Here is a 24,088-nt window from a genome sequence, read left to right on the forward strand (position 1 = left end):
GTGACTGGATTGAATAGTGCTCTGGAACTGGACAGATTATTGGAAAAATATATTTATATATTTATATAACTTAAAAGGCTACTAAAAAACTGGAAATAGCAGCTTTTACATAACTCCTCTAGAAATATTTCAGTTAATTTGTTTTAGGAGATATTTTATTTTGAATTGTCTTAAAATATTCCCACCTGAGAAGTAGATTAAAATAAAATCAATACACTTGTGCGGTTCTCATCCTTATCTTTAACTCGATATTAAGAGATGCTGCGATTTCTGAAAATTAGAACACTCAGAATTTTAAAGGCTAATTAACTGGATTTGTTTTCTTCTCCACTCTCAAAATGAATGCTGCGGTTGTTTTTGGAATAATCGCTCTGGCTTTGCAACGGGCAGGTAAGAATTGAAATAATTTTTACTCCATTTATTTTTTCTTGTAGAGTGCGTAGAATAAAAGGTTCGAGGGAGGGACCACAAATATGCAAATGAATTAGCGCAGATGATATTTTAAGTTACAAAGTTTAAAAAATTTTCAGTTACAAATTTTGAAAAGGTCGTATTTTAAAAAAAAAATTGATTTCTCAGGAACTATTCGACCGATTTCAAACAAATTTTGTATTTTGCCGTTTTAAATTGAATTCTTTAAGATGATGCTTAAAATTTAAAATTTTGTCAGCTGTTATTAAAAACGAACATTAACATGTTGAATGCCATGGGGGTCACCGGTGACCGATACTGAGTTTGTTCGTAGCGCCACGGGGTCACCGGTGAAGCCAAGATTATGAGAAACACAGAATTCGAGTAAATTTTTAATGCTTTTTACATTATTATCGTTACTAAAATGGTTTGAAGAAATTAATGCAATGTAGAACACACAAAAATAGATTTATTTATATGCACAGAGATACCAACTTGCTCCGGACAGCGAATAAATATTTTCAAGTAGTAGTTTATAAATTGTGATTCTTGGTTTAATAAATTCAATTTAGTAGATTTTTATCAACCACTATTTCTAAACAATTCGTAGGCTTATATAATTCACCACTCATTTCAGATGAGTTATGCTAAACGTTTTTACGAAACTGGCAAGCTCTGTCTAAAATTTGCAAATTTAGCTTGTAGTTATTTACCGTGTGACCAGACTGGTAAGCCATGTAAAGTTAGCGTGGCATTCAACGTGTTAAGGGGTCCAGAATTTGGAATGCTTTCAGATTTCATAGACTGCAGCTATTCCTTATATTTTGGAGGTCAGAAATCTGAATCCGTCGAAAAAAAGGTATGTTTATTCAGAAAAAGTGCGTTCTTGTGTCATTTCTTAACTTAAAATATTGTCTGCACCATCTAATTAGCATATTTAAGATCATCCTCTCGCACCATTAGGATAGAGTTGCAGAACATGAGGAACCGATTATTAGATTAAAAGTTATTTATGATGACTCGTTTCTTTCTTCTTTTTTTGCGCTCTGTACATACACATGATGTGATGTCAACTTTTACACTTTTTACAACATATTTTATAAAATGGTAGAAAATTAAAAGCTAAAGCTAAGTGGCATTTTATGTGAACTTGTGAATCATTCACACGAAGAGGTGCGGAAAATAACTCTAAATCAAATTTACTAAAGTAAGAACGATACATAAAGTTATAAACTTTGCCACCACTGGAGGAAGTTTTCCAATAAATCTACACTGTAAAGTTGTGCTTTTTGTGGGCGATCTTTTAAGTAGTGCAAAAGTTTTGATTTATCATTTATTTATTGGCCTAGTAAATTTGTTTCAAAGTTATAAAGCAGCTAGTTTTGGATGTCTAGTTGATCCAGGGGTGAAAGCGAGACGGAAAAGAGGAATGACTGGTAGTAAAACCATTTCAGTTATAACTAATTTTCGGGAGGAGTTAACTTATTCTTTTTTAAACTATTCAACAATATCTACTTTATCTTTGGAAATTAAGAAGTTTCACATATAAACTAAAATTATAAAATAGGTAGTTACAGAAATTTAATTTTTCTCGAAAAAATGCTAAATTGAAGTGTTTTTCGTACCAGTTTTTGCACTTTTCCGTCTTGCAATATATGGGCTTTCAGCCATGAATTGATCTACAAGCAAAAAATCTGGTTAGAGCCACACTGGTCCCTTCAGACTTCCGAAGTATACAGCCATATTCAGTCTTTCTAGTGTTAATTTCATTATATAATAGTTAAAGTATAAAAACGCATTTATTTACTATAAACAGTGCACAAAATAAAAAACGTACCACCTTTACTAACTTTTGATCTAATGATCGGATTTTCACGTTCTAGGACTCATTCGTACTGGTTTAAAAAGGATGATCTTAAATATGCTAATTAATTAGTGCAGACGATAATTCAAATAAAACACACAAACGCAGAGGGTCTTAGGGTTCATTACTGTTGGGCTAACCGAGGCAAGTATTCGTGGTTTCTCTCTTCATGTAACACTGTAGGATAGTTCCATCAATAAGTTCTCCGTGATAGAAAGATTCGCTTAATGTTTGATCCAGGAGTTATCCTGTCTTTTGGGTTACGTATGAAATTTCAAGTTTAGAAAGTTAAACTTTAAGCGAAAATACGATATGATTCACCTCCTGCAGTAAAATAAAAAATAGTGTATTAAAAAAAAACGATTTGATTCAGAACTTTAATACTGATGTTTCAAAGTTTCTAGCTTATTTAAGTACTTTAAAAAAACTAATTGATTTAGCATTGAAAATCAATTACTTATCCGGTAACAGTATTTTACTTTTCACATATCCTTTCTTTTTCTATAGTTTACTAAATTTTAAAGTCTTAAAGATATATTGCAATTTTATAAAAATTACAGTAGAGTTAATACTAACAATACAACAATAATACAACAATAATTTTAATTTTTAACATAACTTTTCTATATCACGCTGGTTAATTTTTTGCAGTGACTGGATTGACTACTGAGTTTAATTAGTCCAAAAAAAACCACTTTATTTACTTAAGATTACAAAATAAAGCGTTTTGACATTACTGCATATAAAAATGCATTTAAACGCTAATATTCTTTTTAACATGTTACTGCTAATTACATTTAATTATGTGGCCCGCGTTTTGCTGAAAATATCAATAAGTATCAAGCTAATGGGGGAGGTCGGGCTACATACCTAAAGTTCGTGGAAATCAGGCACATTTACTTAATGATTAGTAAAATAATTAAAATTTTATCTGTCATGTTTCTATACACAATCTAATAATGCTGATTAAAAAATTAAAAGCAAAGAAAAACAAAAGCGATAAGTAAAAGATTTTTAATTTTGACAAAGGGAAACATAAGAATTCTCAACAATCTCAAATTCTTTTAATATTGATACTGAGCCGTAAAGGCTCAGGGGATAGAGCGTTCGCCTTCCAAGAAGGTGAACCGGGTTTGAATCCCAGTGATGGTGACTGGTGCACTTTAAATCTGCCGGGTAACAAAGTCATCCATGTTCCCATTACAAATTATACCTTTATGGGTACTGAATAGGAGATTGATCATTTTCTGGATCAGGTCAAAATTACGATCTGATAATCAATGAATGGATGTAGGAATGAGGTCCTATAAATATATCACCCTATAAATGGGTATGACGTATGGGTGCTGCAGAAGTGAAATTCTTGGCCATAGAGGGCATCACTGGAAGAAAAAAGAACAATCGCACCCCCTCAGCCTTAATGGCAGACGACAACAACAGCATTGGAAAATTCAAATGTTTTTTCTTTATTCATAAATTGCCATGACGTTTCATTTAAATGTTTTCAAATGTAGTGATTTAAAATACTTTTTGATTCGACAAGTTTTTTAATTGTTATTTTATGTTCATTGCTTGATTTATTTTGTAGATGCACAGCAGTCGATGACTTGCAACTTTGAGAGTGATACATGTGGATTCACAAATGAAGAAAATCACAGTGCTCAATGGGATAGAAAAGAATTGACATTAGGAGGGAAAAAAGGTTGCTTTATTTTACTTTTTTCACAGTTTGTCAATAGGAAGTTTTCTGCAAGTCTTTAAAAAATTATATTTATTTTGCTTTTATTCAATCTTTTATTCTATTTTGCTTTTATTATCAAAGATTCTTTTATATATTGAATTAAGGATAGGTTTAATTTAAAAAATAAATTAATAAATAAATTTCCTCCAGCTACTCATATTTTTTTTTAGACAATTATCTTTGATTAATCTATTCTTTTTCTTTTTAAAGATGAGTTTCTACTAATTAACTTAACTTTTTTTTTGAAAAATTATCTACACACCATGTTTTTTTCTAACTCCTTGCTTACTTCCATATATTGACTATGATCTCTTTAACAAATATTCTAACTCCACTTATTTTTTTAAAAAAAATAAGTGGAATTAGAAGATTTAGAAGAATCAAAACTTATTTTTTAAAAAAAATAAGTTTTGATTTTTTAGTAAAATAAAAAATAAAAAAAATAAGTGCCTACTAATTCCTTTTATTTATTTATTTTTTTAAAAATCAGATAACTAATTCCACATATCTAAAAACATGTCTCAACTAACTTACTCGATTTTGAAAATGCAGTTAGCTACTCTTTTAAGTTCATAAGTCACTTCTTTCTTATTTTGAGACTTGCATAACTTCAATTTATTTCTGCTGCCAAACAGAGTTCGCCAGAACATAGTGGAGTTAGAAAAATAGGGAAAAATACACTAAATAGACGTTAATTAAAAGCGCTGTTTTTTTAAAAAAATTTGTTCAACAGTTTAAATTTTTAAATTTGTTGAAATTAACAGTTTGTTAGACTGTAGTTGAGTTTTCAAAAAATCATAATTTCCTTATAATTCGTTTCCCCCCCCCTTTTTTTTTAAAGGAAAAAAAAACACATTATGAGCGGGTTACGTAAAAATTTGCTTCCAAAGACAAATATTTTTTAATTTTATGAAACTTCTTTCGTATAAACATAAACGGGAGATTTTTCATTTGTCTTTATATGGATTTATTTATAAAGTAATTTTTCTCCATTTACGTGAAATATAGCTACTATAACTTGTTTTAAAATTATTAATAAGTTTTTGAGTTATTTTAATTTTAAAACAATATGCATGTGTTGAATACTTGACTGTATGAACAAAACTAAGAAGAGCTTAACATTTCTATTTAAAGCTTAGCTTTTTAATTGAAGTAGAATATATCGATTATGCTTCATTAATTAGAAAGTTATTGTTTAGGAACATTTTAATTTTCGGAACTTAATTTATGAATAAGTTATGTTATATATCTTTCAAATCTCTGAATACACTTCATTGTTGTGAACCAAAAAAATACTCAGTTTTATAATAGTTATTTATAAAACATTGATACTGTTTTTGTGCCATCGAATATGAAAAATAAAAAATAACAATAACTGGAAGGGATTAAAAAAACATCGGTTTACATACCATACGACTGAAAAAGAAAAAAAATTCAAAAATCAAGTCCTTTTTTTCTTGAAGGGAAATAGAAATCAAATTGTTTCTCTTCTAAGAAGAAAGAACCTCTCCCCTCTTCTCTTTCACACGGCAGCGAAGCCAAGAATCACACCCGCTCTCAGAAAAAAATCATTAAACAGGAAAGCGGGTCATAAAACGCTTTGATTGGAAAAAAATTTAATTCAAAAATCACGAACCGGTGAACGAGTCACGTGATTGGATTGCTGGTTTCCGCATGTAATGCATCGTGAGTAGTCTATCTATATTACAAGTTCATGGAAGTAACTAATAGTAATACGTATCTATTGGATCGAATATTAATAATAATAGCCTATAAGAATAGTACGAAAAATCGGTTGCTATTCCCAAACTCAATATTACGGAAATTGATCGATTGATATCGAGTCAAGTGATATCGATCGGTCCCAGTCATGAACATCGTAGATTACGATGCAATTTGAAATAACCTCAGCAACAATTTTACATTGGCCCCAATTGGGTTCAAAATTGGATCAATATGGGTCCTATATGAACATACACCGATGGACCAATATTAAGGTGCCTAGATTTTTCAATATTGGTCCTATATAGGTTTGATATTGACCTATATACGACCAATATACGGGCTACATTGGCTAACTAATGAGTATAAAATATCGGGTGAATCTGTCAGCTCTATAAAGGACAGATATTGGCTGTAAAATATCGAGTGAATTGGACAATTCTATATAAGGCCATATCGGAAAATTACGGCCCTTTGAATCCTTATCGAGCCTAGATTCGTGAATATTGGTCCAATATGGGCAAAAGTTATTTTGCTGCTAGGGAAACTGCTGGTACAGAACGGAAGCTGGCGAGCATAGCAAGCAACGTGTGAGAGCCCCCTGGTATTTATTTATGAATTTTTATTATTTTTTTTACAGCATTTATGATGACCTTAGAGACAAACGAGACTAACACACAAATGGGCCGAATGATCACACCCTACTTTGAACTTGAAGAAAAAATTCCAGGCTGTCTCAAAGTTGAATATTACTTTTCCGGTGATGGTGCAAAATCCTTCAATATTCAACAGGAAACAGAGTTTGGAATTCATCCTATTTACGTGAAAGGGCCTCACCAAACATATAACACATGGCAAAAATCTACTATAGATGTTGACATTGATGAATCCTTAAGGGTAAGGAAATACAAAATTTCTACAAAAATTGAAGGGTATGGGGCAATATAGTGATTCGCCACATTTTTTTTTAAAAGTTCACAATTTTTACACCAAACTATTTTTAGTATTGTTTTCGGAAAAATACTTTTTAAGGTTTAATATGGATATCGTTGTGCTGTTAATCGTAGTACCGTAGTACATCAAAGCTAATTAATGATTCCCGTTGCATACCTGATTTCAGCCATCAATGCTTTCTTACCGTACATGTCGTATACAGCTATCAAAGCTCTTTAAATAGTATGTATGCTGTCAGTCACCTCAGCTAAAAACTATTCTGAACTTTATAGTATTGAACAATACTGTTCATTTAAGTAGACAAGCTTTAGTGACATAAAATTCAAAACAGTATTTTACATAACGTGTTTAAGTGTAATTACATTTTTTCTACTTAAAAATTAAATATTTTTCTGCATCATCCCTCATATTATATTCATTCTACCAATAAAATAATTTCAAAAAATATATATAAGCTATATATTGTTGATAAGGGTTACTTAAGAAACGTTACGTGGCATTTTTTTTTTCCGTATGCTATTCAGTTGCCCGGAAAGTTCATGCTTAGTAGGCGGAACTCATAGAAGTTAGCCAAAAATATTCAAATGAGGGGAAACTACTCATCAAAGCAGTTTAAAGTTCTCTTAATTTAGCATCCTCTTACTTTTAAATAATATTCATCTGTTATTTATCAAATTTCTACGTGAGCAATAATTTTTCAAATCCTTCTGGTGATTAAGAAAATGTAATGATCCATCTTCGAAAACAAGAAGACAAAAATTCTTGTGTCATGAAACCCAATTTTGGGATGAGTATTGCTAAAACGATATGATGAAAAAGATATGATTTTTCACATTGAATATTTCAAAATAATTATGTGAGATCATATATTTCTAAGTTAGGAATGGCAACAACGGTTGCGTTTGTTTGGTTTGTAATATGTACAAAAATTTGAAGATCATCGATAAGAAATATACGTGAATGTACCAAGTTACGGGTAGGCTTATAATATCAATAAATCTTAGTTTTTGTTTGCTTTAAATAATTTATAAGTGTTAAATTAACTACCTAAGAAGTCAACGGAAGTGGTATGGTCTACATAAAGTTTTGTATAGTTTTTCGTGGATTAATATATATTCAATATTTTTTACGATTCTTATTTATAAAGTCTAGAGATTCCACTAAGAGACGATCGATCATTTAGGGCTACATAGCGAAAAGACCCACAGAACGGCTCCCGGTAAAGCACCGAAGTCAAGCATCATTGGCAGCGATGAGTGAGAGGATGGATGAACATTTTGATCAATCTGCGAAGGGACCGAGTGTGCGTGGTATCGAAGCTCTTCAAACTGTTTAATCATTCGCGCTTAAGTCGTCGGGCTGCAAAAGTGGAAGAGCCATCTTTTTTGTACACGGTATTCTCAGGGGTGCTTTCCAGACAATCGACATTAGCTCATTGTATGACTCAAGAGCGACGTGAATAAAATAGTAGTACTACTACTACTCTATAGCCTAAACAAATTAGAAACCACTGCTCTTAAATCTGGAAATTTAAAGCCTTGGCATAATTTGCGCTGTATTGTTGAATAACACTAAAATGAGATTTTCCCCCGAAAAGTCTCATTTGCTTAAAAAACACTTCACTTATAACCTAATACTTAATTTTAAAGTTCACAGATGATGCATACTGCTAAATCAGGTAAAATGTACCTAAAAGTTTAAAAATTTTATAAATTTTCAACCTGAAAAATTGTAAAAAATGTTCAGTTTATGCAAAGGTTTTTAAAGTTTTTGTGTTTATTGAAAAATAGTATGTATTTTAATATTACTTAACTATTTTAAATTTATTGTAATTTTAAATTATTTATTTTCAGTTCTTTTTCTCTGCAATTGTGGATCCATCACTTGGAGAATACACTGTTGCAATAAGATATGTGGAACTTTTGTTAACTAAATGCCCGTAAAAGAATCGAAGTTAATTAAACTATCTTCAGTTTTAAATTTATTTTCACATTTGATAATATATTTTTATAAATCACCAATTATAATAAATAAACTATTTATGAAAACTTCAGTTTGGTTAGTAAATTATTGTATTAATATTACTGGAGCATCTTGAACAATACAGATGTCAACTGCTTCCGATTCGACGACGGTAGAGAACTAGAAACTAAAATCGGCAGATTTTGGGTTAATATTGCAAACTTTTTATAAGCTCAACTTGACAAAACTAAAATAAAGTGGCGTATCACAAAAGCATTACGTATTGGTATATAAAATTTAAACAAAGATCACATAATTTAAACAATTGCATAAGTGGTCAGATTCAGCAGCGGGTTCGAATCCCGCTGTTACCCTCGATGTATCTTCGTGCTGTTTTTCTCTTTTCTGACTAGCTTTCATCCCTGATGATGCTATAGCTCTATTAGACAGGGAACTTAGTCCAACTTCACATGTTATAGAATTTGTAAAAAAATGTTTACGGTAATTGCATACCATCCAATTACTGTGTAATTTTTGCAGTTTCGGAAAATAATTTTGCCTGTGGTCGCAAAGGTAACGTCCTAATAATTTAATTAAATATAATTTAGAAAAATTTCCACTACCACATATAAATAATTTAAGCGTATGTATAAAAGATCAAATAGGCGAATGGTTACATTAAATGGAAAAAGGCCGCTAACGGCCCCAGGCGCCCAGATATACTTCGATGATGATGATGATAATGGTTATATTAAGTTCTTATAAAAGTTTTAAAATTTCTGTCTAAATTATAATTATTAAATAATTATTAATTAATATATTAAATCTGGCTAAATTGGGGGAAATATTTTGGAAAACATCTATTGTATTTTCCATACCCTCCAACTTAGTTTTGGGCAACATTTTAGCTAGTGGAACAAAAAGTAGCTCCAATGGAAGTTTTTCTATAGAGAAGAATTCTTTGAAGTCATGCAAAATCAGTTCCTGCTATATATATGATTGGAAAAAGTGAATCAGAATGGATGACGGCAGCAACATTATACGAATGTATTGCAAACTGCTTCTACCCATGGCTAATTGAAAATGCTATTAAATTCCTTATTTTGCTTCGTTTAGATGGGCTTAAATCTCGTATCAATTTGAAACTGAGCAAGTTTTGATCATCAAAACGAATTATCTGGTTTAGTTTTTTTTATCTAATACTACTAATGCACTCCAGCCTTGTGATGTAGGCGTATTTTGAGCTTTGAAAAGCTCCTTGGAAATCTTCCGTTAGAGCTTGAATACAAAAGAGTTGTAAAACAATATGTGGAGGGAATTTTACATCCATTTTGAAATAAGCTTTTGAGGCATCAATTGATGAAGTTAAAATTTAAAATACTTTTAAGAAATGTGATATTTTTCCATATGATGTTGAAAAGGTTAACTTTAACAAATGCATGCAAAACAGTCCTAAAGAGTTACTGAGCAAGAAAGCTTATCAACAAAAAACATACTTCTAGAGTAACGATGCACTTTTTCTCCAGAAGCTTGAGAATGAAACCTCTCAAGATATGTTGCAAATTTTTAAGGAAACATTGACAGAAGAATCTAATTCAATGGCCTGTGGTTTTCTCCAAATGGAAGAATCTATCGCAAAAAGAACATTTGGTTCAGTCAAACTTCGGCACAGAAGCTGAAACAATTAACATTGTTAATGAATGTATCTTGAAAACTGATTTTGAGATAAGACCTCTTGTTAGTTGGGGAAAAAAAACAATTGATTATATATTTAATCAGTCAGAAAATGGTAGGTATTGATATTAGTGAATGAGAGATGGATTTTACACAAACATCGAAACTCCTTTCTCCCGTATATTAGCCAGAGTGGAATTCTGGAAACTAGTGGGCTGCGCCAACTGCTCGTTAACGCTCGCCAACCCCCGAAAATTGCAACGCAATCTTATATGATTTGCTTTGTAAACCAAGCTCGCTTCGCTCGCTACTAACTTAGGTACGTTGCAAATGCACAAAATTCTAAGAATTCAAATCCATATAAAAACTTTTTTTTAAAACAAAAATTACATCTTTTTAGTAAATACTAAGTCATTAAAATAAATTTGAATTCAAATAAGCGAAATGTAATTAGTTAAACCTATTAGAAATGTGCTATAGTATAATTCGTGATATAAATCAAAAATCGTCAAATAAATTCGTAATATATAAATTCATGAAAAAAAGCGCTTTCGACAAAATACTAAAATAGAGATCTATCGACAAAGACTACTCACTTCTGCCTAGCTTAATAGTATGAGATTGCCGCAGCTGATGCTCTCTGGTTATTTCAGTTTCCGTTCTTAAAAGCGCTATATGTTGAGCCACCTCAACTAGATTTGGCATGTGACATTTTTAGCAGCAATCATTGGTCGATTCGCCGTGTAATAGAAGTAGTAACATAAACAAAACAAAGCAAACGTTGCCACCGGCGGAAAAGAATTACAGCCAAAATTTGGGAGCCACGTAAGAGAATTAATATATTAGATGTTACCGGAAAATTTCGAGAAATTTAGAAGAGCCATTTATATTGGCCAAGTAAAGAAATTGAAGGAGCTAAAAAAAAGTTAAAGCAAGAAAGTATGGCGAAGAGAAAAAAATAGTTAGAAAGATAAAAAAGAAAAAAGCATAAAAAATAAGGGCAAAAAGAGTAAACAAAAAGTGATAAAATAATAATAATAATAAAAACATCTTTGGATTACACAATGATAAACATTCATGATTTAGAATCGACTATGAAACAGTTAGAAAGACAATGAAAGACATTTTTTTATTCTGTATTCAACCCCACTACTTTCCGTTTTATGACTGAAAAAATTTAAGATTTTTCATGTTAAATGTGGTTATACGTTATAATTCCAAGAAACGTCTTGTTTTTAGTTATTTGTGTAACCTATGAAATCCTAAATAGCATCAAATATTCACAAATTAAGTGTTCATAAACTGGAAATTTAAAAATTTAGTGTTTATTCACTGGTACTAACTGTTCCTTCACTCGGTTATCTTATTAGTTATTATTTGAACCACCAAAAGCTTAAAACATTATTATGTAAGTTCCCTACAATTTTTTTTACATAATTTGTATTTACTAACAAATATGTTAACTCTCTCATTTAACTAAAATTGCCAATTTTGAAATTGTTATATTTTTTTAGACAAGTTAAGTCTAAGCGTTCTTTCACTGGTTAGTTAACCCCAGTTCAAAGAAATTATGACTTTGCGCTCAGCGACCATTTCAAATATGGTTTTCAAAAGTAAGAACTGGTAACAAAACTAGACAATTCTGTATGCCGCAGTAGTTTAAGACTTTAAATATTTATATTAGGACGCGAAGACATGTCTTATGGACTTTTTAAAGTTAAAGTGGTAGAAGATAAATAGTTTTCTATTTAATTTTAATATAAATATTCTGCCACTTTTTTTCAGTAAGTGTACTTTTGTACTTTTTACACACTGAAAAAAAGAAAAGAAAAATCTTTATTATTGTTTCAAATGACATTTGCCAACAGCAAGAAGCCGCTTTGTGAAACCAAGCGAGTTTACAGTTGATTTTGCTTTTCTTATTTTTCAGTGACGCCATCAATGACTAAGAACGCGACTTCAGCCACACACACGTCACAGCCCGATTTAGAGGGTCGACTCATTCATTCATCCATTTATTCACCCACATATCGTAATTTTGACCTAAACCAGAGAACGATCAATCTCTAATTCAGAACCCCCAGAGGTGTTGATTTTTTATGGGAACTCTGAGAACTTTGTAACCCGACAGATTTAGCGTGCACCAGTCACCATTTATTACACATAGAGTCTTCGGATGGCGGGGATCGAACACACGATATGGGCCCAATGCCTAACAACCAGGCCTCCCCGGCTCCAAAAGATCTTTAAAATGTGCAAAAATGTGTAGTTATGAAGCCTGTTATATGGACTAATATCTTCAAGGCAATACAAATTTGATGTAACTCTTATTATTAACCAATCTGTGCAATAAAAATGTTTTGTGATTTATATGAAAATTATAGTTGTCTAAAAAATAAAATATATATATATATATATACATATATGTGTTTGTTGAAACATTTTAGCTACATTAAATTTTTTCAGTAGACAAGATATTAATAACCTACCTAATATGAATTACATTTTTATAATTTATGAAGAAACAAACCGATTTTCGCATTGAGATGAAATTATAATTTATTCCGCACTATTTTTTTTCCTAACATTTTATCAATTACCAATTTATGATAGATTTATTAAAATAGTATAAAATAGTTTGTGAATCATAGTGCATTAATCCTATGCAATAAAGTTTTCAAATTAGAAAATAATATAATTTGCAAAATTTTTATAAAAATTATTCATATTTTTCTATCACCTAACTTATGCCCTCTATTACATTCACAATCAAATCTGGATTACATAACAATCAGATTAAATAAATTAACATATGTGTAAGTTCTCACCCCTATCTTTGTGACTCGATACTAAGTAACGGAATGATTAATAAAAACAATTAGACGACATTAAATTTTAAGGCTGAACTTACTCGATTTTTCATTCACGCAAAATGAAGACAGTAGTTGGAATTGCAATTATATTTCTGGCGTCACAATGGGCCGGTAAGAAAAATAAAAAATATTTATTTTTTGCGGTTTTTAGCATGAGAGACGCGACAAACAGTTTTCAGTAGACATGAAAATAAGCACTCGCCATATGGCGAGTTAATAAAGTTAAGTGGCGACTTAAATAAGCTACTTTTTCCCATTTTTTTGTGAAGATTATTTAATGATAAAAATACATCACTGTAGAAAGACTCTGGAAAACAAAATTTTCATTAAAATGCCCGATATCTCCATTCAAAATTTTGATCCATCAGAATCTATGAATTTGTGGTGGAAAGATTCATGTGGAAAGAAAGTTCCTTAACAATTCAAACGTTTCAAAGTTGTAATATATACTTTAAATATATTTTGCCTACCCCCAAAATTTTTAAAATTCTTTAAAGGCAGTATGTTTAACTAAATTTTGTCACATATTTATATTATTTATATTGCTGAATTAACTTTTAATAGTCGTAGATAATTTAATAAGATTTTTTTAGGTATAATTTAATCCAAGCGTAACAAAAAAGTTTGCAAAAAGTGGCTTTAAATTAAAACGACCTATCTATATCGGTCATCGACTCATTAGGTTTGAGGAAAAAGTGGCTACTAAGTTATTAAGAGTCTGCCGTCTACTGACTACCAACTGCAGATTTAAACTTTCATGTCTATTTTTTGTACTGTCGAAGACGGAGAGGAAAAATTCCAAATATGTTTTTAATCCAGCTTATTTAATTTTCACAAATAATCTGATAGTGGATATTGACTTTATTTGGTAATATTTTTTGATACATGTAAAATACAAAGCTGTCATCTGATATAATTCTCCTCATTCTACAAGTTATACTATTTGATTCGCGACCAATTTATTAAAGCGTTTACAGAAAGCGGAGCAGTTGCATACCTCCCAACCTTTACGCATTTGGCGTAAAATTTTATTTCTATATTTAAAGTGGTAGTAAAATGTATGCTTTCTATGTATTCCTTGCATTTATAAACTTAATTTGTAATCTTTTTTGACCACCACTATTTTTAAAAAAATTAAGCATATATATCAATATGCATTACTGTTAATACACTCTATGTAAGCGTTTTCAAAATACAGCGTACGTTACTGCCTAAAATTGTAATTTAAATTCTATTTTACTACCACTGGCCTACCTGCCAATTTTTAATCCTTTCAAGGATGATTTTTCCCAGTGGTAGTTAAATGGAATTTCAATTACAATTTTAGACAGAAACATTCACTGTATTTATATCATGCTTGTGGGGATATCTACAATAGCATTACATTTTAATATATATGTTTTATTTTTTTAAAAATAGTGGTGGATCAAAAAGATTATAAATTAAGTTTTTTAATTTCAAGGAATATTTAGAAAACATACATTTTACTACCACTTTAAATATAGAAATAAAATTTTACACCAAATGCGTAAAAGTTGGCAGGCACTGGGGAAAAGTATCCTCGAAAGGATTAAAAGTTGGCAGGTATGCAGTTGGCTTCTGTTGTATAACTGCCAACTTATACGGTGGCTGAAAAAGATTTTACAAAGTGGTACTAAAACAATAATTAAAGTAGGAAATATTTACTAGAACTTAAGCTACTTCATCAATTAAGAGTTAAATAAAATGACTGACTGATACAGGTTTTGCTCTCCTTCATCGGCAATAAAACAATAGAGACATTTAACTAAGCGGGAAATGATCTCTAAGAAATCGAATGCTATAAATGAGTTGAAAAATATATCAATATTTACATATTTTTTATTTATAGACTTGTCACGGTAGGATGAAATTTTTTTTGAAACTTTAAATTGAAGATTTAATACGTTAAAACACTATATAAAGTTGATACCTCTAAGAAAATTTTTCTCAACTGCCACACGATTTGCCAGCTATGCAATTGAATGGCAGTATGCATTGGTCAAACGGTCGTTCGAGAGCTTTAGGCTACTGCAAGATAAACAAATATTCTTCACGGATCTGGGCATTAGAGTCCCACTTTCTTTTTTTTTTTGTTTAATCTTTTTTAAATTTTCTTTCTCATCTTCCAGCCAGACCTGAAAGCTAGAAGCTAAAGAGAAAAAAAAACTGGTAGTAGAACGATTTCAATTATAAATAATTTTCGGAAGAGGAGTAAATCTACTCTTAACAATAAACAATTCATTGTTGATTATTTTTCTCGGGTAAGAAACAATTCAATAAATGTATTGTATCTGTTAAAAAAATTTGGTAGTAATGGATATTTTTTTTCCAATGCCCAATTGGGGATTAATTTTTCGTCAATACAGGCATTTGAAGGGCAGGTTTCTTGGTCACTCTTTCAGGGGCACCATATTACGTGGGCTAATGGTTGCTCCCACAGTAAAGACAGATAGTACAGAGAATGAAAGAACATCCATGTCTTGCCCGAAAGTCGAACCCAGAAAATTTCTGAGGCAAGGCCAGTTCCCTGATCCCTACAAAGTTCGGCCGGTGTAATGAATATTTTATTATTCCGGGAAAAAAAACTAAAAATTAAATTCATTTCTTACCAGTTTCCGTTTTCTCTCTAGACTTTCTGCCCTGCTTCCAACCATCACACCCAGTATCACACCAACCTCTTTATCACAGCGGACCGGTCAACGTTTAATGATTTTTCCACTGTCCGTTGAAAGAGTTAGGGACGTTGTTTATATTTTAGATTGTTTTGATTTAATAAATTAAATTTAGTTGTGTCTAAGCATCTCTTTAAGATTAAATACAATTACATGTACGGTATTGGTACCGCTTTAGGTGACGTTTGTCAGCTCCTGGTAAATTTCAAGTCTTTAGAAAGTTGTACAAACCCGTTAAAAATACACCAGAGTAAATAAAATGGAAATAATTTAATACTCCTTCGACGGCCCAGTGTTATTTCATCCACGGAGCAGTATCTGTCCACGGCCCAAAGGTAGGAGATCAGTGTTCTACAAGGCTTATATAGTAATTGAATCGAAGTTTTTTCCGCAGTTCTCATAGTTAGCAAACTCTCGAATGTGACTCAACCATTTCAGTTTCCTCATATTCATGTCAGGGAGATTGTTCATGTCTCCATACATTTTTTATAATTTCGAATAGCTCTAAGCTCCCTTATGGATGAGAAGCCCAATAGTTTTCCTCCTTAAATTCTATTCGCCGAGTAATAAATGATCTGGATATTATTTATTATTTTTTTTTAATCAAAAACCAAGAAAAAGTTTTAGACAGAAGCACAGGCTGGAGAATAACGTAATAATACTGTGCTTTTAAATAAGAGTTAAGCCTCCACACGGTTTTTTGTAAGTAGTTTGATCAGACCACTATGAAGGTAAACCAATTAGTGAAAGTACCATTTAATATGAAATCTATTAAAAATTAGAAAGTGGTGGAAAATATATGTCTAAAAATACGTTTAATTTATGAATATAATTGGTTTGTTTTATTTACTTGACAACCACTACAGATTCAATTCTCAAATATCTATGATAAATTTCTCTCAAATACTTTTAAAATAGAATTTGGGTTCTTGCATCACAAGTGGTTCGCTTTTTATTTAATCTGCGCAGATTACTTATAAGAAACCGTGTAGAGGCTTTCTGATGTAGGAGGTGATGGTTAAGCAGACTTTGGCAGCCATTGAATAGTGAAGTAATTTTAAAACGCCCACTTAGAGGAAGATAATTGACTGTTTTAAGTAAAATTACGACTCAAAAAATTAGTTTCCTTTTATTTGGTTTAAATCAAGTGGATGCCATCAAGTTACTTTTATAACACCTAAATATTTGATTTATTGTTATTTAAATAAATTAAATAAACGAAATATTGATGATACAGCTTAAGCAAAAGCTTAAACTATATAACTTCATGTTTTAATCATGACTTACATTTTGTAGATGCAATTATCAGGACGAGAAGTTGCTTTTTCGAGTTAGGTCCATGCGAAATGACAAATCAAGAAAATCTTAGTGCGCAGTGGGTGAGAAAAACATCGGAATTAGGAGGAAAAAGAGGTACTAGTACTGCTTTCCACATAGCTTTTTTCCTATAATGTTAGCTTTCGAATGTTCCAAAAGTTTCTATAAGTAATTTAAATTTTTTGAGAGCAGTTTTTATTAAACAATTTTGATTTTCCCGAATAAATTTTTTAATAAAAACTGCTCTCAAAAAATTTAAATTTAAAAAATTTGTTCTGTAAAATTAAATGATCTAACTTTAGTGTTTATGCATGCTTTTCATTCTGAAACAATTTGATTCAAAAAGTTGTAGGGTAGTCGTAAGTTTAAATACACTCTTTATATTAGACCATTAAATTTAGTTCTCATAGGATTAAAATTTCTAACCCAATTAGGATACATTACTATTAGGATACATACTTATTCTCTGGGGATATTTCTATGTCTTGATCTGTCGCGCCAACTACAATCGCCAAGGTGCCAAATAGATTTAAAATTTGCAAATTTTTGTTTTTAAAAAGGCATGTATGCCTGGGGTTGGATACGAGTTATGCCTCTCGAATTGGTCCCTTTCTGTGATATTTTCTTTCTTTCTTTCTTTTTTTTCTTTTATTTTAGGTTTTTCATGGTCTGCTGCCCGGAAGTTGCCAAGACTTGGCGATTGTTATGCCACAGATCATGATACAGAAATCTCCCTTATTCTTTTTCTATTTATTTATAAATATTTTTTCCTATATACTTTAATGTGTCTTTTTTAAAAGAACGAGATTCTATTTCGTTGTCGCCTCATAGGAGGAAACATTGAACTGTTTAAATTGTCATTGCAAGTCTTTCATGTCTTTTTTTAATTTATTCATTAGCGTTTTGAACTAGTTATCAAACAAAGTATTCAGTGTTTTACTTTAATCAAAGTTTTATAATGTAAGTTCCAAACTGAAAATTTTATGAAAAATCGGAAAATAATAATGTGAAGAAAAAATATATATTTGTCAAAGTGCATATACATTATTTAGTGAACATAGGCATAGACATTATTTAATGAAACAAAAAAATATTACGCACATTTTTAATAATTTGGTAAATAAAGGGTTAAGTGATTTTATTATTTATAATAATTTTATTTGAGTATTTTTTTATCCTGTTGGAAGAACTGGTTTTGGCAAAATCAAGTTGGAAGATCTGGTTTTCCTACAAACGTCAATAAATGGGTTTTTAAATTTTTTTTTTGTCAATCAGTAGCCTCTAGGTGGCCTTATGCCACCTAGAGGCTACTGATTGACAAAAAAAAAACTAAAAGGGAGGAGGAAAAAAAGCAAGTTTTCTACTATTGCTGTAGCCCTCACACACAATTAACGAGCCTCCACCTTATCGTATAAAGGCGACGAAAACCTTCTTTTTCTCTCATGGCTTACCAATTGCACACAAAACTATCTGAATCATAAATATTCTTTTTTTTCTGTTCTCCTTTGCTTGAGGATAGCTTTCAACTTAAGCTACAGCTTCTTCCTTAGCATCTCAATTTTTTTTATGATATAGGAAATAAAACAGCTCGTTATGAAAAAAAAAGGAAATTTTCTCCAATGGACAACAATGTTGAGGCTCTTTAATCGTGTGGGAAGACTTCGGGTATGGTGTTAAACTTAAACTGGCTTTTTATCGAGGCAATTCTATATACAGTCAGACCCCACTATAGTCAACACGGTTTATAGTGGACTCCCGGATATCGTGAAAAAAATGTACACGCCCGCCCCTTGCTACACGCGTATAATGTTATTTTTTGTAGATATAGTGAACAAAAAAAAGAGAGGAAGTTGGATATTATGAACTTTTTTCAGTCTTCAACTGATTTATTTTCTTTATTTTTTTGTAGTAATTTTGAAATTTCTACTTCAAAATAACTACATATACCGATTTTTAAAATCATCCATGGCATATGGAATCTAGCAATAAGCATTTTTTCGTGTTTTTTTCATTATTGAATAGCATTATTGAATTGGTTCAGCATTCAAAGAAGTACAATCTTCCAGTATTTGAACAAATGCTTCAAGCTGATGAATTTGCTAAGTGCTTTGTTGAGGCTACTTTTATGCGCTTGAATGGCTAGTTAGACATGTTTAAAAAGCGGAATAACATAAATTTAGGAAAAATTATCAGTAAGTCGGGAAGTGTTTCCATATGTGATGTTGAGGATTGCTCATCGGCTAAAGATTATTAATTTTTTTTTTTGCACACAAGACGAAGAGTAATAAAACATAAAAGTTAACACATTTTTTGTTAATACGAATTATTTTTCAATCATTTCATTTCATTTTATTGATCTTTTATTTAAATAATGTGTAATAAAAGGCTGAGATGGCTGGGTCATCTATGGAGAAGCCCTGAAAATAGCGCCATGAGAATAGTCACCTTTAAGAACTTCGAGGGGTCACGTCCCAGAGGCAGACCCCCTACTAAATGGTTCAACGACATCGAAAATGATTTGAAAACCTTACAGATTAGAAATTGGAAGGGAGTTGCCATGGATAGGGGAGCTGGAGTTTGTCAGCTGTTGAGGCAACCAAGGCCTGCAAGGGGCTTTTAACTAATGGTTTAAAACCACTAGTTAAAATTACTTGCGGAAAGGATGTAGCGCAGCTCGGTTATAGCGAACCAAAATTTCGGTCCCTTGATGGTTCACTATAGCGTGGTTTGACTGTACTCACTATTTTATATACATACTGTTCTATATACATACTATTCTACATACATACTATTCTATATACATACTGTTCTATGTACATGCTATTCTACATTCCATATACATTCATTTTTATGTTTTTCAGTAACATATCTCTAAAGCATTCGCATTACTCAGTGCAAATTTGTTTTTCCTGTAGCAACTATGATGATTTTAGAAACCAACATGACCAACGCTCATTTGGGTCGAATGATCACACCTTATTTTTCAATTTATGAGGACGAAAAGATAGCTTGTGTCACAGTTGAATTTTTCTTCTCTGGCGATGGTGCTAAGTCGTTCGATATTCAGCAAGAAACGGATCGTGGAATTAACACAGTTTACGCTTCCAGTCGTAAATCAAACGCATGGCAAAGGGCAGTTATCGATATTGATACAGACCAATCATTAAGGGTATGATATTAATATGATCTTTGCATCTGTTCGGTATTAAATAAACGTTTTTCCGTGCTAATCAATGAACCCTGATTTTATGGACGTTGTTTTTGAAAAAGGCAAGTGTCAATTGAAATTTTATGCTCATACAGGTTTTTTTTTTAAAACACCTCGAATAACAATAGGAAGGGATTTTAATTTTTAATTTTTTTTCTTTGTTGCACAGATTTTTTTAAACAGATCTTTGGTACCCTCTCATCGTTGTTTTCAAATCTGCACTCGGTTTCTATCATGTTTTTTTTTTTTTTGTTTCTCGTTCAGTTGCCAAGACTTGAAGATTATTTACCACTGATTACGATACGAAAATATCCCCTTTTTATTTCTCACTTAGACCAAAAAAAGCGGTTATTATTAATTTTGACCGATTAGTATTAATAATGACCGGATTTATCACTTTAACCGTATCAAATATACAAAGAGAGGCACTCCAATGTTTCAATACATATTAACCGTTTAATCACACTGACCAAACTTCAATGGTAATTATTAATAATAACCGGATTTATTACTTTAAACGTAACATATATATATACATACCTGCCAACTTGTAATCTCTCAGCAGATAATTTACCCCAGCTGAAGTAGGATTAAAAGTATATTGCATTTATAAACGAAAATTTATTTTGCAATTGGCGTAAGCTTAATCTAACATTAAAGAGAGTATTATACATTTATATATATGCAAAATTTAATTAAATGTAGTGGTGGTCAAAGTAATTTTGAATTAAATTTATAAGTGCAAAGAATAAATAGCTAGCATACATTTTACTACCACTTTAAGTGTAAAAATAAAATATTACACAAAATGCATTAAAGATGCCAACTGCTCCGGAGACGCCAAAATAATTAAAGAAACGGTAACCAATTTCTAAGAAAATTTTGCAAATATTTGACTATTTTTGCCTGCTTTTTAAAAGGTATAGCAGGTAAAGGTAAGCTTAAAAAGTGGTGAATTATATAAGCCTACGAATTATTTAGAAATAGTGGTGGATAAAATTCCACTAAATTGAATTTATTAAACTGAGAAAGACAATTGATAAACTACCACTTTAAAATATATATTTGCTGTCCGGAGCAAGTTTGCATTTCTGAAGATGGCGGCTATGTTTATAAATTTACAAACTTCAACGAATTTATAGTAAAACTTTATTTTTATATTTAAAGTGGTAGTAAATATACATCTTTTTTATTTTTACAAACTTATTTTTAAAATGATTTTGATCACCACTATTTTTAAAAAAGTTAAGCATACATAATAATGTGTGTTACCATAATGTTTATCAATATTTGTAAATAGTGTAAATATTCTTTCTTTATCTTCAATTTGTTCCCTTTATTATGTATCAACTTGCGATTTATTTTTATGTATGACTCAGACCTGATTTTATCAATTATTGTTCATTCTGAGATTTAACTTAATGTTAACGCAGCACCTCCCTTCCCTTCCACCACATATTATTCAATTTAGATGAAAGAGCAGATNATCATTGAAATCATAATTAAAATGATTAAGCAAAAGTTGGCAAATCTATTCAGCTTTGTTTTAAAGACTGTTAAATAAACGTCTTTCCAAATATATTTTCAGTTCTTTTTCTCTGCCACCGTGGATCCGTCTGTTGGTGAATACGCTGTAGCAGTAAATTGGTATGAAGTTAAGTTCTCTAGAAGGTGTGAAGTCGAATAGGTGTATACTCAATTCATATTTGGTGTGCATATACAGCAAACTGTATCAAATAAATTACTTATGAACCAAATGTCTGTTTAGTATGTAATATCTTTTTATTCATCTTTCTTAACAATAGGACATATCGTGTTATAAATAGAAAGGAATTATATATTTTTTTTTCTTTTGGTAGTTAGCTGTATCAGAAATATTTAAAACAAATAAAATTTTTACAGTATTTAAGAAAGTGACCATTTATCCAACTAGCCTTTCATAAATTTCTACAATTCTTTCTATTAGTAAATTCTTTTAATTCTAAATAATTAAAATATTATTCGCTACCGGTAGAAAAATTATTTTTGGATAGTACGGAAATTCCGTATCAGTTCACCATGTTATCGTTTTCTTTCTTAACGATGTGATTTTAATATTACTATACTAACTCTTTCAATTATTATGGTCATATGTTTATCCCAAAGTGCAAATTGTTTTATGCTTGATACACAGCCTGTGCTATGATTTCCTTACTTGACAATGAAGATCTCATCCACTTTTTCTTCTGATTGCAACTTAATCTTTTAAAAATTCATGACTTCTCAATATATGACATGAAAGCTTTGAATGAATCGGTCTGTGGCGCTTCGCGCAAAATGCCGACATATCACCCATTCTCAGCATCCCAGATTGATTTAAATGATTTATATATGATTTAAATTTTAATCAGGTTTACAAATCTGATTTATTATAATTTGATTATCTTTGCAAATTTATATAAAAAAAATTCCAACAATCTATATAAATATTTCTCTTACACGGCGACAAAAAAAATCCTCATTTTTCAACTCCCCGAATGGCAACGCTAGAAAATCGACCAATGATTGCCGCTAAAAATGCCACATGCCAAATCTAGCTGAGATGGCTCAACATATAGCGCTTTTAAAAACGGAAACTGAAATAACCAGAGAGAGCATAAGCTAGGCAGAAGTGAGTAGTCTTTGTCGATAGATCTCCATTTTAGTATTTTGTCGAAAGCGCTTTTTTTCACGATCTATTCCGAATTTATGTATTACGAATTTATTTGACGATTTTTGATTTATATTACAAATTTATTTGTTTCACTAGAATTTATTTGTTTAGGCAGGTTTTTCCATTGCAATTCACTTATTTCAATTTTTAACAGACTTAATTATAGCCAAAATTTTAACCTTTTTAAAGCTATATCAGTTTTAGAAATTTTATCTTAAGATTTTATACTATAGCACATTTCTAATAGGTTTAACGAATTGCATGTCCCTTATTTGAATTCAAATGTATTTAATGACTTAGTATTTACTAAAAAGATGTAATTTTTTTTTTTACAAAAAGAAGTTGCTATATGGATTTGAATGATTGTTTTGAATTCTTAGAATTTTGCGGATTTGCAATGTACCTAAGTTAGTAGCGAGCGAAGCGAGCTTGGATTGCGAAGCAAACCATATAAGATTGCGTAGCAATTTTCGGGGGTTGGCGAGCGTTTGCGAGCAGAGGGCGCAGCCCACTAGTATTTATTAATACCCGAGCTAAATTTGGATTGACCAAAATGAGGAGGTAGTTAATAACTCTAATGAAATTATTCCATTTTTTTATGATGGATAAGTTTTTATGACTGAAAATTATAGTAAATACATATTGTACACAGCGCTTGTGATGAATCGTTAGTCCACTGACGTATCAAAATAATTGCTTTATTTAGGTAACAATAACGATTATAACATTAAACAAAAGAAAATAGTTAGGATCATACGCCTATGATAGAAAATTCATCTTTGAATATGATAGAAATTTTTTTTGTAAATTAGTGACTGTTGAACTGGGGGGGTTGAAATCCCACTGCCTCCCGTCATAACGCCAAGAATTTGAAAATAAATGTGGATTTAAAAATAATTATTCCCAACGGATGGTTAGGAGCATGGGAAGAGATTCATAATTGACGATTTATCAAGATATAGCATAGCAAAAAACAA

The 24,088-nt window shown here is 30.9% G+C and overlaps 2 protein-coding genes across 2 annotated transcripts; both read left to right on the forward strand.

Moving 5' to 3' along the window:
• Positions 1 to 230: 230 nt before the first annotated feature.
• LOC107452975 (uncharacterized) lies at positions 231 to 8,745 on the forward strand. Its single transcript, XM_016069615.3, has 4 exons — positions 231 to 390; positions 3,864 to 3,977; positions 6,379 to 6,635; positions 8,546 to 8,745. Exons 1-4 carry the CDS (start codon positions 339 to 341, stop codon positions 8,633 to 8,635), a joined length of 513 nt encoding a protein of 170 aa, XP_015925101.2. The 5' UTR covers positions 231 to 338; the 3' UTR covers positions 8,636 to 8,745.
• Positions 8,746 to 13,177: 4,432 nt separating this feature from the next.
• LOC107452976 (uncharacterized) lies at positions 13,178 to 22,176 on the forward strand. The gene is made up of 4 exons (XM_043053693.2): positions 13,178 to 13,312; positions 17,191 to 17,307; positions 20,127 to 20,380; positions 22,008 to 22,176. The coding sequence occupies exons 1-4, from the start codon at positions 13,261 to 13,263 to the stop codon at positions 22,104 to 22,106; spliced, it is 522 nt and encodes a 173-aa protein (XP_042909627.1). The 5' UTR covers positions 13,178 to 13,260; the 3' UTR covers positions 22,107 to 22,176.
• Positions 22,177 to 24,088: the final 1,912 nt, after the last annotated feature.

This window comes from Parasteatoda tepidariorum, chromosome 6 (genome assembly GCF_043381705.1).
Source record: "Parasteatoda tepidariorum isolate YZ-2023 chromosome 6, CAS_Ptep_4.0, whole genome shotgun sequence".
NCBI lineage: Eukaryota > Metazoa > Arthropoda > Arachnida > Araneae > Theridiidae > Parasteatoda > Parasteatoda tepidariorum.